The sequence below is a fragment of the Castanea sativa genome, chromosome 7 (genome assembly GCF_040712315.1).
Source record: "Castanea sativa cultivar Marrone di Chiusa Pesio chromosome 7, ASM4071231v1".
NCBI lineage: Eukaryota > Viridiplantae > Streptophyta > Magnoliopsida > Fagales > Fagaceae > Castanea > Castanea sativa.
In genome coordinates this window covers 40,056,717-40,068,672 of record NC_134019.1, presented here as the reverse complement: position 1 = coordinate 40,068,672, position 11,956 = coordinate 40,056,717, and the positions used below count along the sequence as shown (strand labels likewise).

Genomic DNA, 11,956 nt, shown 5'->3' with positions numbered 1-11,956 from the left:
ACCTGAAAATATCCCAACTGAAATAAAAATCCCAAAATTGAAACCTTACGACCATGTGAATAAAAGACTTACGGCTTCAACAATATATATTTTTCAAATAAGAACCAAGTAAAATGGTTTTCTGTGAAATTTTGAGCAGATTGTAGAGATCCATGATTGCAACTGAAACCAAATTCAGTCCCAACCAGGAGAAGAGCAGACAAAATTAAAATGGGTTGCATTTGCATCATGAGGGTAGTAAATCAGTAAATGTTTGTTTTAGTAAAACTCGCAAACTTCTCCAAACCACACACGCATACACACCAAGTGTTACTAGAACCCGAACCGTGTAATCGTCACAAAAGTTTGAAGTTTTCAATTCGCTTCCTCCAAATTTAATCACCAAATGTCAATGACTAGAATTGCGGGCAGATCTACCACAAGATGCCTTCACATGGAAAATTTAATGATTTTTTTATCAGATTTATTTTCACACCAATATCTGCTACACATGGGGGATCACATCAGAACATTCAACTGACCAAGAATCTTTATAGCATCATTAGCCACTATGCAAAAACAAATGCAGAATTAGTGGTATTAGTTTCATCTACAACCACAAAGACAGTAATATGTGGACAAGAAAACCAAACCAACACCAGATGCATCAACAAAAAGCTTCATAGATAAAAGCATAATAGAGAAAAAGGGCATGTGATTTAAGAAAAATTTTTTAGTTGAACAGAAAATTGTATCCTTCCTAACTCAAATCTGCGTTAGTTTTACCTCAAAATGCTCAACATCATCTCCAATAAAATTTAAATATTAAAAAAAAAAAATTCCAAAGGCTACAACAGCAAGAGAGTTCATTTCTGGTCTAAATTCAAAACTACCGACTTTCTTGAGCTCTCTTAAAATCTCAAAATGTCTAGTGAGAGTTACAAGAGTCTGTACTTCAGTGTAGTGGCTTGTGCAGCTGAGCTGGATGAGCATTGCCTATCTACTTTTTCTTCTTTGATTTGTTGGCCAATGACTGAGTATATGCAGTTCCCTGAGCATTGGAAAGGGCAGAAAAAAAAGTACATCAGCAAGCCATCACAATTTCAGTGTTAATAGCCAGTAAAAGAGAACTCCTAGTAGCAATAATAGACCTTTAGTTCCATATAGATATTTTTTTCTTTGCCCCAGGAAGAGGAGAAATTAGTGACCTCCACTTCATGAGGCATGGTCCACAGATGACTCTGCTAGCCCTTGGGATTTTTAAGTTCTGTATGAAATCCAAGAGACCAAAATTGACAAAGGCGTTGACTACCTTTTATTTCACTTAATTTGCCCCATATAAATGTAATTTAAACCACCTTTTAAACACCAATCCCCACCCCCCCTGTGGCAGGGTGCAGCCACCAGGCAAACAGAAGGTAAGAAACCAAAGCCAACCACTAATACTTTGTACAATCAACAGGACAACAGTTTCTATTAACATTCAATGTCATGGTGAAGCATAAACTACTCACCTGAAGCCACTCATCCAGTGAAGCATCTGTAGTCTTAGTTCCAACTTCCACCTTGGGAGCCCTCTTAGTTTTCTAACCAAGTACAAACAGATAAGAATTATTTAAAGTTGGAAGCATACAAAATATAAATATAAAACGTGATGAGGAGATAAGAAAACAAGCATCCAATAAGCACATTGATCTCTCACAGAGAGAAGAAGAAGAATTAAAGATAAAAGCAGCAAAGGACTCAGGTTAATTAGAACTTTCCAATCCCTCAATGCTACAGAATTAGTATGTTTCAAAGACTAAGTGCACATAAAATGAAGGTTTGTATCAGGACAAAGTTAACATTGTCATATTGGACACTGCTGTGGATGTAAGTTAATGAGATTTTACATTTAACATTACAATAGTCAAATAATACAAACTGCAGCACTGAGAGTGCATACCTTGGAAAGATTCTGAATTTGACCACGAATCCATATGCCAAGGAGGACAAGAAGGGCAATTGCAAGGGTAACAAGAAAAACGGATTCAATGCTAAGAAAAGCACCAGCCTCAACAACTTCGATGGTACCATTGTAGAAGGTGTTCTGGTATGGATTCTGGTCAATTTCATAAATGATGGTGCCTACAAGGTCAAAGGTGCCCGGCTGCAAAAGAAAAAGGAAATGCCTAAGCTCAAGAAAAAGTTTTTTTTCCCACTTATAAATTGTATGTATTTTGGAATGAGAAATAGAGTAAAGATTAGAGTGATTCTCAACAATAATTATTAGGAAAATACATAACTTCCATAGTTCAATACCTGCAAGAACTTGCTGACAGCAAATATGTATGGGAAAGTAGCCTGGGCTGAAGCTGGCACTGTTGCGTTGTTAAAGCCCTAGAATTAAAACACAAACATGCATGTAAATAAGGACATAACAAACAGAAATTAATGACACGAGAAAGCTAGAAGGCTGCTTAATACAAAGACAATACATAGAAAGAAAAACAGCTTCCCCCTCAGTGCAACCTGATAAATAAACTCATCCAGTGGAAGGGCACCACAACAGCAGTAAGGCACAAAAAGATTGAGAATTAGAAAAACAGCTTTTTTATTAACATAGGATAGAAAACATGACGATTTTTAGGAGAAATGTGACCAACAAAGGGCAAAAAAAAGGCCAGCCAATGTGAAGTAGCATGTATATACCAAAAAAAAGGTTACTGTAACACATGAAAACTAAAACAAGAATGCCAGATAGAACATAAAGTAACACTACATTTTTACTTCATTATTGGTAAGTTACACACTAAGTGGGTCTTGAACCCCAAGACCTCAATCCTCCATCCCATTATCATGGGAGGAGAAAGTGCTTTTTGAGATAGATCTCATAGGCAACACAAACTAACACATTTTCCAGGCATTTTTCAATTAACATAAAAGTATTTTGACACACAAAATCATTATGATAAAATACATTAAACATGAGGTAACATTGCCTAAACTTGTACAGAAGTCACCCACATGAACCTAGGGCAAGCATACAGCTGCAAATGTCAATATACTAATTCAATGTACAATTTTATTTTTTATAAAAAAATCAACTTACAAAAGACAACATAATCTAATTTATAGTAAGATAGGCAACATGGTCCTTACTTCTTATTTTTTTGATGAATTCAACACAGTACTTGCATTATAAACGATAAGTAACAAACTTGGAGATCATGCATAATAAACCATGCAATAAAATTCGAGTACACCTAGAATTACCTGTGTAGAAAGATTTTGAACTTGCAGACGATGATCAAAAGGGAGATGAACACTGGCCTTAATTGCAATGATATTCACAGTTGCCTCCCCTGTTTTATCATCAAAAGAAGCAAATGAGCTAAGTTCCAAATGTTAAATGGAAGAATGAAAAGAAAGTTGCATGAATTGACACATGCAAACAACATTAATGTGCACTTATCTTTCAGAAAGAAAGAAATTGTACAATATGAAGCATAGAGGACAGAATACAGAACCACCGCAAGGATAGCCAAAACATAACATGACAATTGACATACCATTTCAAAAAAAAAGTAAGCAAATAACACTACCAAATAGGGATTCTAATTTGTAATTACCATCATTTTTCATGCCAACCAATAATTCAGTCTCTTCTCCAGCTGTAATCACTACAAGAAAGAGAGATATCAAATTAAACACAGGCAGCTTTCATAACATACAAAGACAATTTATACACAATATAGATAAGACCATTACATCGGGCACTGTTCTTTGGGAAAACACAGACTGTATCAACTCCCGGAGCAGGGCTATAACTCCCATCACCAAAATCTTGGACATCCTCACCAACAATCCCAAGATCAGCCACCACTTCTTCAGCCGCCTCCCTACCCTCCGCGTCCGAATCCGATTGACACCTAGCAACTATTAAGTAAAAGAAATCTCATTTATCAACAATTCACAAACAAACTTACATCATGTCATGAAAATTAAACTCATGCAATCAAGTTTCAACATCCCATTACCCATTTCACCACAAGCATGCAGATCAAAAACCCACAAATGCATTCAACTGACTACTTAAATAATTTTCAAGTAGTTAACTTTAATCAGAAACTAAAAGTACCCTTTTTTTTTTTTTTTTTTTTTCTGATTCCTCTGATCAAAATCCAATGCAAATTTTACTTCCAAAAGCGACCAAACAAAAAGTACACTTCTTTTTCATTTTACAAAAGCAATTATCACAACAAAGTCAAATTTCGCTTCCGAAACCAATAAAGGCACAACAGAAACTCAATCAATCCATCAAAAAGTTCAAAATTTCAAACACCATGCAAGCGTTCAAAAAAGAAAAATTCAACACAAACCCAAAATCTAACAAATCTGGAACGAAACGAAACCGCAAAAACTCGAAACGGAATGAGAAAATTCAACCTATCCAGATCTCATATATCCAATCAATCAATCATCAACCGCTTTATCATCCACGCATGCACGAAAAACCCAATCAAAAAAGTCAAAACCCTAAATGATCAACTTCTCATAATCATAATCAAAATCGAAAATTTACAAAACAGAAATGAAATTGAGTCAAAATCGAGAAATGGGTGTGGATCTAGATCTGGAAATTGAACCTGGAGAGGCGAGGAGGAGGAGGAGAGCGAGGAAGAAAACCCTAAAGTTCTTCATCACCAACATTGGGAGATTTTGGGTAGGAGTTGGTATTGGTGTGCGTTTTTATTCTTTGATTTTAATGTTGTTTCGTGTGGAAAATGAGGGACCGAGAAAGAGAGAGAGAGTTAAGAGCTTTTAGAGACCAGGAACAAGTTTTTTCTTGGGTCAAACTCTTACAAACATTACACAGTGCCTAATTATTGACCTTCACAAACAAACCAGGAGGTATATTTTTTATATTTGAAGCAACAACTGGGCAGTAACTAGTAACTTATGTATGGTAAATTAAAACGGGAAAAGTTAATCTTTTTTGGTCAAACACATCTTGATTTATAACATAATTTTAGACATTTTTTTTTATTTATAGGAAAATAAAAAAATGTAATTAAATTTTTGATGGCTTTTATATTTTCCATGAAAGTGGTATTAAATTTTAAGCAAGTTGTGGGGGTTAAAAGGACCTAAGTAAGTATTTGGGCATCGGGCTTTGTTGATGGGCGCTAGTTTGTTTTAGACTAAAAGCCTCTTAGAACTGTAACTCAGCCCATGAGTCGAGAGTCCGAGGATTCGTCCGAAGTCGAATATCTCCTCGGACAGACCCACGATGACCCTGGGATTCGCCAGAAAGATCAAGGCAGAGTTACGGAAAAACCGTTGGTTAAGAGGGGGATTTAAGCACCCTCCAGACGCAACGATATGAGGGAAATATCTTATAAAAAAGCTGCTACTTCCACATTAAAGACCCTGCACCTACCTCCCTGGCCGCATTAATGGGGGAGTGACCCCTGAATAGTAGAAGTCAACCTTTTTGCTATAATTTAAAGACTTCCAGAGGGTGGTGGATGGGATAGGTGGCTAATAGGGTGATTTGTGTGACACGTGGACAAAGAGGGAAGAAGAAGAAGTATTTAAGGAGGAAAGAGGGCAAAGAAAAAGAGAGAAAGATTAAGAACTGTGGTCTTTGAGAAAAGAAAAAAAAAGACAAATAATATATAATTTGTCCTCAGCTTACGTCCGAGGAAGTTTGTTTTTCCCGTTTATTTTTTATTTGCAAACACTGTAATATTTTAGCCTGTTCATCAAGTTTCGAATATCACTAAACTAGATTGCGAGCCCACACTCTACAAATTTCATTGTTTAAGACTCATTGGGCCTGAACCCACGTGTGTTTTTGGGTCCAGGCGCAATTGTGCACTTACAATTGGCGCTGTCTGTGGGAATCTAGCGTGGGAGAACTCGAACACCATGGCAGGCTTAGGCCAACACCATGCAGAATCTCAGGGATCGCAACCGGAGGATCTTTTCGAGCGTCTTAAGCATCGGAGGGATCGTGAGGGTAGCGTTCACACCGAGTATCCTAGAACGAGTCATACTCACAGTGGAGGGGCTAGTACCGCCCATGAAGATGGTGCTAAAGCCATTCAGAAGGAGATTGATCACCTTAAGAAGAAGCTGCGTCGCGTCAAGCGGAGGCGTGCTTCACCCTCTTCCAGTACCTCTTCCCGGAAATCTCGGGGAGGTAGTTACAGTTCGAGGTCATGGTCACCTCCCAGCAGAACATCCTCTTACGAAGAGGATGGCCTATTGGGTCATAGGACTAGGAAGCTCCATTCCAGGGGCTTAGGGAACGATGCCATGAGCCGGGCGTTGCACCAGCTCTCCAAATCGCCATTCTCACGCAGGATTGAGAATGGGAGGCTCCCCAGGAGGTTCACCCAGCCCACCTTCACCATTTATAACGGCCGGACTGACCTGGTGGAACATGTGAGCCACTTTAACCAGAGAATGACAGTGCATTCTCACAATGAGACCTTGATGTGCAAGGTCTTCCCTTCTAGCTTGGGACCTGTTGCTATGAGGTGGTTCAACGGTCTCAAATCAGGGTCTATAAGTTTGTTCGGGGAGCTGACTAGAGCATTTGCGTCATGATTTATTACCTGCAGCAAAGTTCCTCGACCGTTGGACTCACTGTTGTCTATGGCTATGAAGGAGGGCGAGACGTTGAAAGCATACTTCGACAGGTATTGAGAGATGTTTAATGAGATAGATGGAGATTTTGATGAGGTGGCGATCAATACTTTTAAAGTGGGCCTTCCAACTGATCATGACTTGAGGAAGTCCTTGACCAAAAAACCAGTACGGAGTGTACGTCGCCTCATGGACCGTATTGATGAATATAAAAGGGTCGAGGAAGACCAACAGTAGGGGAAGGGTAAGACAAAGGTTATCCCGTAGGAGAGAAGGGATTTCAGGTCGGACAGGTATCACAACAACAAGCCGAGAAGAGATTACTCCGGGCAGCTTGGCTTGGCGGCACCTCGGCTCGGCGGCACCTCAGACAGTTAATATTGTATTCCGAGAGCCGGTGCACCAGCTACTGGAGAAGGTCCGTAAGGAACCCTACTTCAGATGGCCCAGTAAGATGGCAGGGGATCCTGCCAAGAGGAATCAGAATCTCTTTTGTTAGTACCATCAAGACGTGGGTCATACTACCGAGAACTGTCGGACCCTCTAGAATCACTTGGAGCAGCTTGTTAGCGAAGGAAAGTTAAAGCAGCACCTGTACCAACCTAGCAGGCAGGGCAGTCAGTTTGGCTCGAATAATCAGAGGAATAACTCATCTCGGCCTCTTTTGGGTACGATCAACGTTATCTTCGCTGCGCCTGGCAGGACTGGCTCATGTCCTACTAGGGTGATGGCAGTTTCGGACTCCCAAGCCGAGGAGGGGGGCTCCAAGCCAAAGAGATTGAAGCTAAATGTGCCCGTCTTGGGATTTTCAGCGGAGGATAAGGTTGGTACCATCTAACCCCATGACGACGCCCTAGTGGGTACTCTAAGGATAGGGAATTATGATGTGAGAAGGGTAATGATTGATCAAGGCAGCGGCGTGGATATCATGTATCCTGACTTATTTAAGGGGCTAAAGTTGAAATTAGAGGACCTCACCCCTTATGACTCGCCGTTGATAAGTTTTGAAGGGAAAACCGTTATACCAAAGGGACAGATTCGGTTGCCCGTGCAATTTGGCTCCGAGACGATCGAGGTCAATTTTATCGTGGTCGATGCAAATTCCCCATACACAGCCATCCTTGCCCAGCCCTGGCTTCACGCTCTGGGGGTCGTTTCCTCCACCTTACATGTTAAGGTGAAGTTCCCTTTGGGGGAGTGCATTGAAGAGATCCTCGGCAGCCAACTGATGGCCAGGCAATGCATATCAGCTGCAGTGTTGCATCAGATCGAAGCGCAGTCCTTGACCTCGGCTGTGAAAGACCTATAGCAATTAACGACTCTGGATGCGCCCGATGCGGTGATAGCAGAGGAGGCCGTATGCGAAGACCTTGAGAAGTTTTTGATATCCGGTGATCCCGAAAGGTTCTTCCAGGTTGGGATATGTTTACCACACCAAGAGAAGATGGAATTAGTGGAGTTTCTACAGAACAACATCGATGTTTTTGCCTGGGACCCCTATGAAGCTTCGGGTGTTGACCCAAGCTTCATTTGTCATCGTTTGAACGTCAATTCTGCTATTCCTCCTAGAAGGCAGCCCCCTCGGCGTTCCTCGAAGGAGCATTCCGAAGCCGTTAAAGAGGAGGTGCTCAAGCTCAAGAAGGCTGGGGCTATCAAGGAAGTTTATTATCCAGAGTGGTTGGCGCACACGGTCATAGTAAAAAAGAAGAGTGGAAAATGGCGAGTATGTGTAGACTTCACAAATTTGAATAAAGCCTGCCCAAAGGACTCTTTCCCGATGCCATGCATCAACCAGCTAGTGGATGCTACAGTCGGACATCCCGGATGAGTTTTTTGGATGCTTTCCAGGGTTATCACCAAATTCCACTAGCGGCAGAAGATCAGGAGAAAACTGCCTTTATTACTCCAATATGGAATTATCACTATAAGGTGATGTCGTTCGGGTTGAAGAACACTGGGGCTACTTACCAAAGGATGGTGACCAAGATGTTTGAATTGCAGCTTGGAAAGACCATTGAAATATATGTGGATGACATGGTAGTGAAGAGCAAGGCGATATCTGCGCACCTGAAAGATTTGGACGACACTTTCCAAGTATTTAGAAAGTACAGGTTGCGTCTTAATGCCTCGAAGTGTTCTTTTGGTGTAAATTCTGGGAAGTTCTTAGGTTATATGGTCACTCATAGAGGGATAGAGGTGAATCCGGCACAGGTCAGAGCCATTCAAACCTTACAGCCACCTCGGAATCCAAAGGAAGTTCAGAAACTAACCGGAATGATTGCCGCTCTCAGCCGATTCATCTCCCGGTCAGCTGATCGATGCAGGCCTTTCTTCCAACTGTTGAATAAGTGAAAGGGATTCCAATGGTCTGAAGAGTGCGTTGTAGCCTTCCAACAACTTAAGGAATATCTTTCCCGGCCACCCATTATGTCTCGGCCAGAGGTAGATGAGGTCCTATTTGCGTATCTGGCAGTGGCCGTTCATGCGGTCAGCCTGGTTCTCATAAGGAACGACGGTGGGGTGCAAAGACCGGTCTACTACGTCAGCAAGATGCTGAATGATGCCGAGGTGCGTTATCTGCTTTTGGAGAAAGCACTTCTAGCCGTAGTTCATGCCACGCGGAGGCTTCCTCATTATTTCCAGTTCCACACCGTTGTAGTTTTGACCCAACTACCTCTCAAGTCAGTGCTGCGTAGTGCCGACTACTCTGGAAGGGTGGATAAGTGGGGAACTATTTTGGGAGCCTTTGACATCAAATATAGGCCACGTACCTCGGTGAAGGGCCAAGTTCTTACAGATTTGGTGGCAGAGTTTACTGAACCATTATTGGAAGAAACTTCGAAGAAATCACACATGGATGAGAAATCAGTTGGCATGATTACAAACGAAAGACCTTTGACTTGGAACGTATCCGTTGATGGGGCAGCTAACCAGAGAGGGTCTGGTATCGGACTCGTCCTGGTATCCCCCGAAGGGATTGTCTTCAAAAAATCCTTAAGGTTGGCATTCTTAGCTACTAATAATGAGGCCGAGTACGAAGCAGTCTTGATCGGCATGAACATGGTACATAGGATGGGCAGAAAGGAAGTTCACATGCTCTCGGATTCTCAAGTAGTGGTCGGTCAGGTGACGGGGACCATGGAGGCTAGGGATCCTAGGATGCAAGAATACTTGACCGAGGTCAAACGTTTACAATCCAAATTTGATTCCTTTATCTTGTCTCACGTTTCTAGAAGTGGGAATACACATGCAGACTCCTTGGCTACCTTAGTGACGTCCTCAGCTCAGGGTTTGCCTAGGATTATCCTTGTCGAAGATTTGCTAGCTCCAGCTCTTACCACTGTTGGAGCAGCCCGGATCCATTTGATAAGGCCTGGACCTAATTGGATCGACTCTATGATATCTTTTCTGAAAAACGACATTCTTCCCGATGACAAGTCTGAAGCAGACAAGATCCGTCGAAAGGCACCGCGTTTTTGGTTGTCCGAGGATCAGAAATTGTATAAATGGTCCTTCTCCGGACCATATTTGTTATGCGTGCACCCCGAATCAATGGAGGCGCTTTTAGAAGAACTGCATGAGGGAATTTGTGGGAGCCATACTAGGGGAAGGTCCCTAGCTCATAGGGCACTGAGTCAGGAATATTGGTGGCCCAATATGCAGAGGGAAGCTCAGGACTATGCAAGAAAGTGTGACCAATGCCAGAGGTTCGCTCCTAACATCCATCAACTTGGAGGAGTCCTTAACCCTCTCTCCAGTCCTTGGCCTTTCGCTCAATGGGGATTGGACATAGTAGGACTATTCCCGAGGGCTGTGGGAAACAAAAGGTGGTTGCTTGTGGGGATCGACTACTTCACCAAATGGGTAGAGGCTGAGCCCTTGGCAAATATTAGGGATGTCGATTCCAAGAAGTTCATCTAGAAAAGCATCATCACAAGATTTAGAGTACCACATACACTCATTTCGGATAATGGCGTTCAATTTGATAGTAGAGCTTTTAGGAAATATTGTGGTGACATGGGCATCATAAATAGATACTCCACTCCAACTTATCCTCAGGGAAACGGGCAAGCCGAGGCCGTTAATAAGGTTATAGTTAGTGGCCTCAAGAAAAGGCTGGACGATACGAATGGCAAATGGGTAGAAGAACTACCACACGTTCTATGGACGTATCGAACTACGCTGCACAGATCCACAGGAGAAACGTCATTCTCTATGACTTATGGAACCGAGGCAGTGATACCTTTAGAGTTTGGCTTCCCCACATTGAGGACGAGTACTTTTAGCCCAGAAAATAACAACGGCCTCTTGGAGAAGAGCCTAGATTTAGTTGAGGAACGGCGAGAGATAGCTATGGTCCAAATGGCTTATTATCAGCAGAAGCATAAACGAGGGTATGATGCCCATGTGAAGCTCAGACCACTCGCGCCTGGGGATCTAGTCTTGAGAAAGGTTGTAGGTACTGCTAGAAACCCGGCCTGGGGTAAATTAGGAACGAACTAGGAAGGACTATATCGGATTATTTCTGTAACAGGTATAGGGTCATATCGACTAGCTGATCTAGAAGAAAGAGTTGTACAACATTCGTGGAATGTAAATAACCTTCGAAGGTATTATTATTAATAAAAGGCGCTTTTGTCGTTTGTGGTTTAAATTATAAATGTATATGGACTTATCAATTACAATTCTCGAAATGTCAAACAAAAACTTCGTTATGTATGGTCCTCGGACTACATACCTAGTGAAAATTGATATCTTATTATTTGTTAAACAGAACCTTAGTTATGCCGGGTTCTCGGGCCTTCTACTTTGGGGAAATTAACATTTTAAGTTACTGTTCTGAAATATCAAACAGAAACTTCGTTATGTATGGTCCTCGGACTACATACCTAGTGGAATTGATATCTTATTATTTGTTAAACAGAACCTTAGTTATGCCAGGTCCTCAGGCCTTCTACTTTGGGGAAATTAACATCTTAAGTTACTGTTCTAAAATATCAAACAGAAACTTCGTTATGTATGGTCCTCGGACTACATACCTAGTGGAAATTGATATTTTATTATTTGTTAAAAAGAACCTTAGTTATGTCGGGTCCTCGGGCCTTCTACTTTGGGGAAATTAACATCTTAAGTTACTGTTCTGAAATATCAAACAGAAACTTCGTTATGTATGGTCCTCGGACTACATACCTACTAGAAATTGATATCTTATTATTTGTTAAACAGAACCTTAGTTATGCCGGGTCCTTGGACTTTCTACTTTGGGAAAATTAACATCTTAAGTTACTGTTCTGAAATATCAAACAGAAACTTGGTTAAGTATGGTCCTTGGATCCCATAC

General features: G+C 41.5%; 1 protein-coding gene across 1 annotated transcript; it reads right to left on the bottom strand.

Annotated features, from left to right (window-relative positions):
* Positions 1-674: 674 nt before the first annotated feature.
* On the bottom strand, positions 675-4,858 carry LOC142642811 (translocon-associated protein subunit alpha). Its single transcript, XM_075817240.1, has 8 exons — positions 4,608-4,858; positions 3,730-3,897; positions 3,591-3,641; positions 3,235-3,323; positions 2,281-2,358; positions 1,925-2,128; positions 1,494-1,565; positions 675-1,030 (listed from the first exon to the last, which is right to left on the bottom strand). The coding sequence occupies exons 1-8, from the start codon at positions 4,669-4,671 to the stop codon at positions 980-982; spliced, it is 777 nt and encodes a 258-aa protein (XP_075673355.1). The 5' UTR covers positions 4,672-4,858; the 3' UTR covers positions 675-979.
* Positions 4,859-11,956: the final 7,098 nt, after the last annotated feature.

Excerpts from the sequence above, each read along its gene's own strand:
- LOC142642811 (XM_075817240.1), bottom strand. The coding sequence starts at position 4,671 with ATGTTGGTGATGAAGAACTTTAGGGTTTTCTTCCTCGCTCTCCTCCTC. Across the intron at positions 3,898-4,607 it reads CCTCCTCCTCGCCTCTCCAG|TTGCTAGGTGTCAATCGGAT; the intron begins GTTCAATTTCCA and ends TTTACTTAATAG. Across the intron at positions 3,324-3,590 it reads GGTTGGCATGAAAAATGATG|GGGAGGCAACTGTGAATATC; the intron begins GTAATTACAAAT and ends ATGATAAAACAG.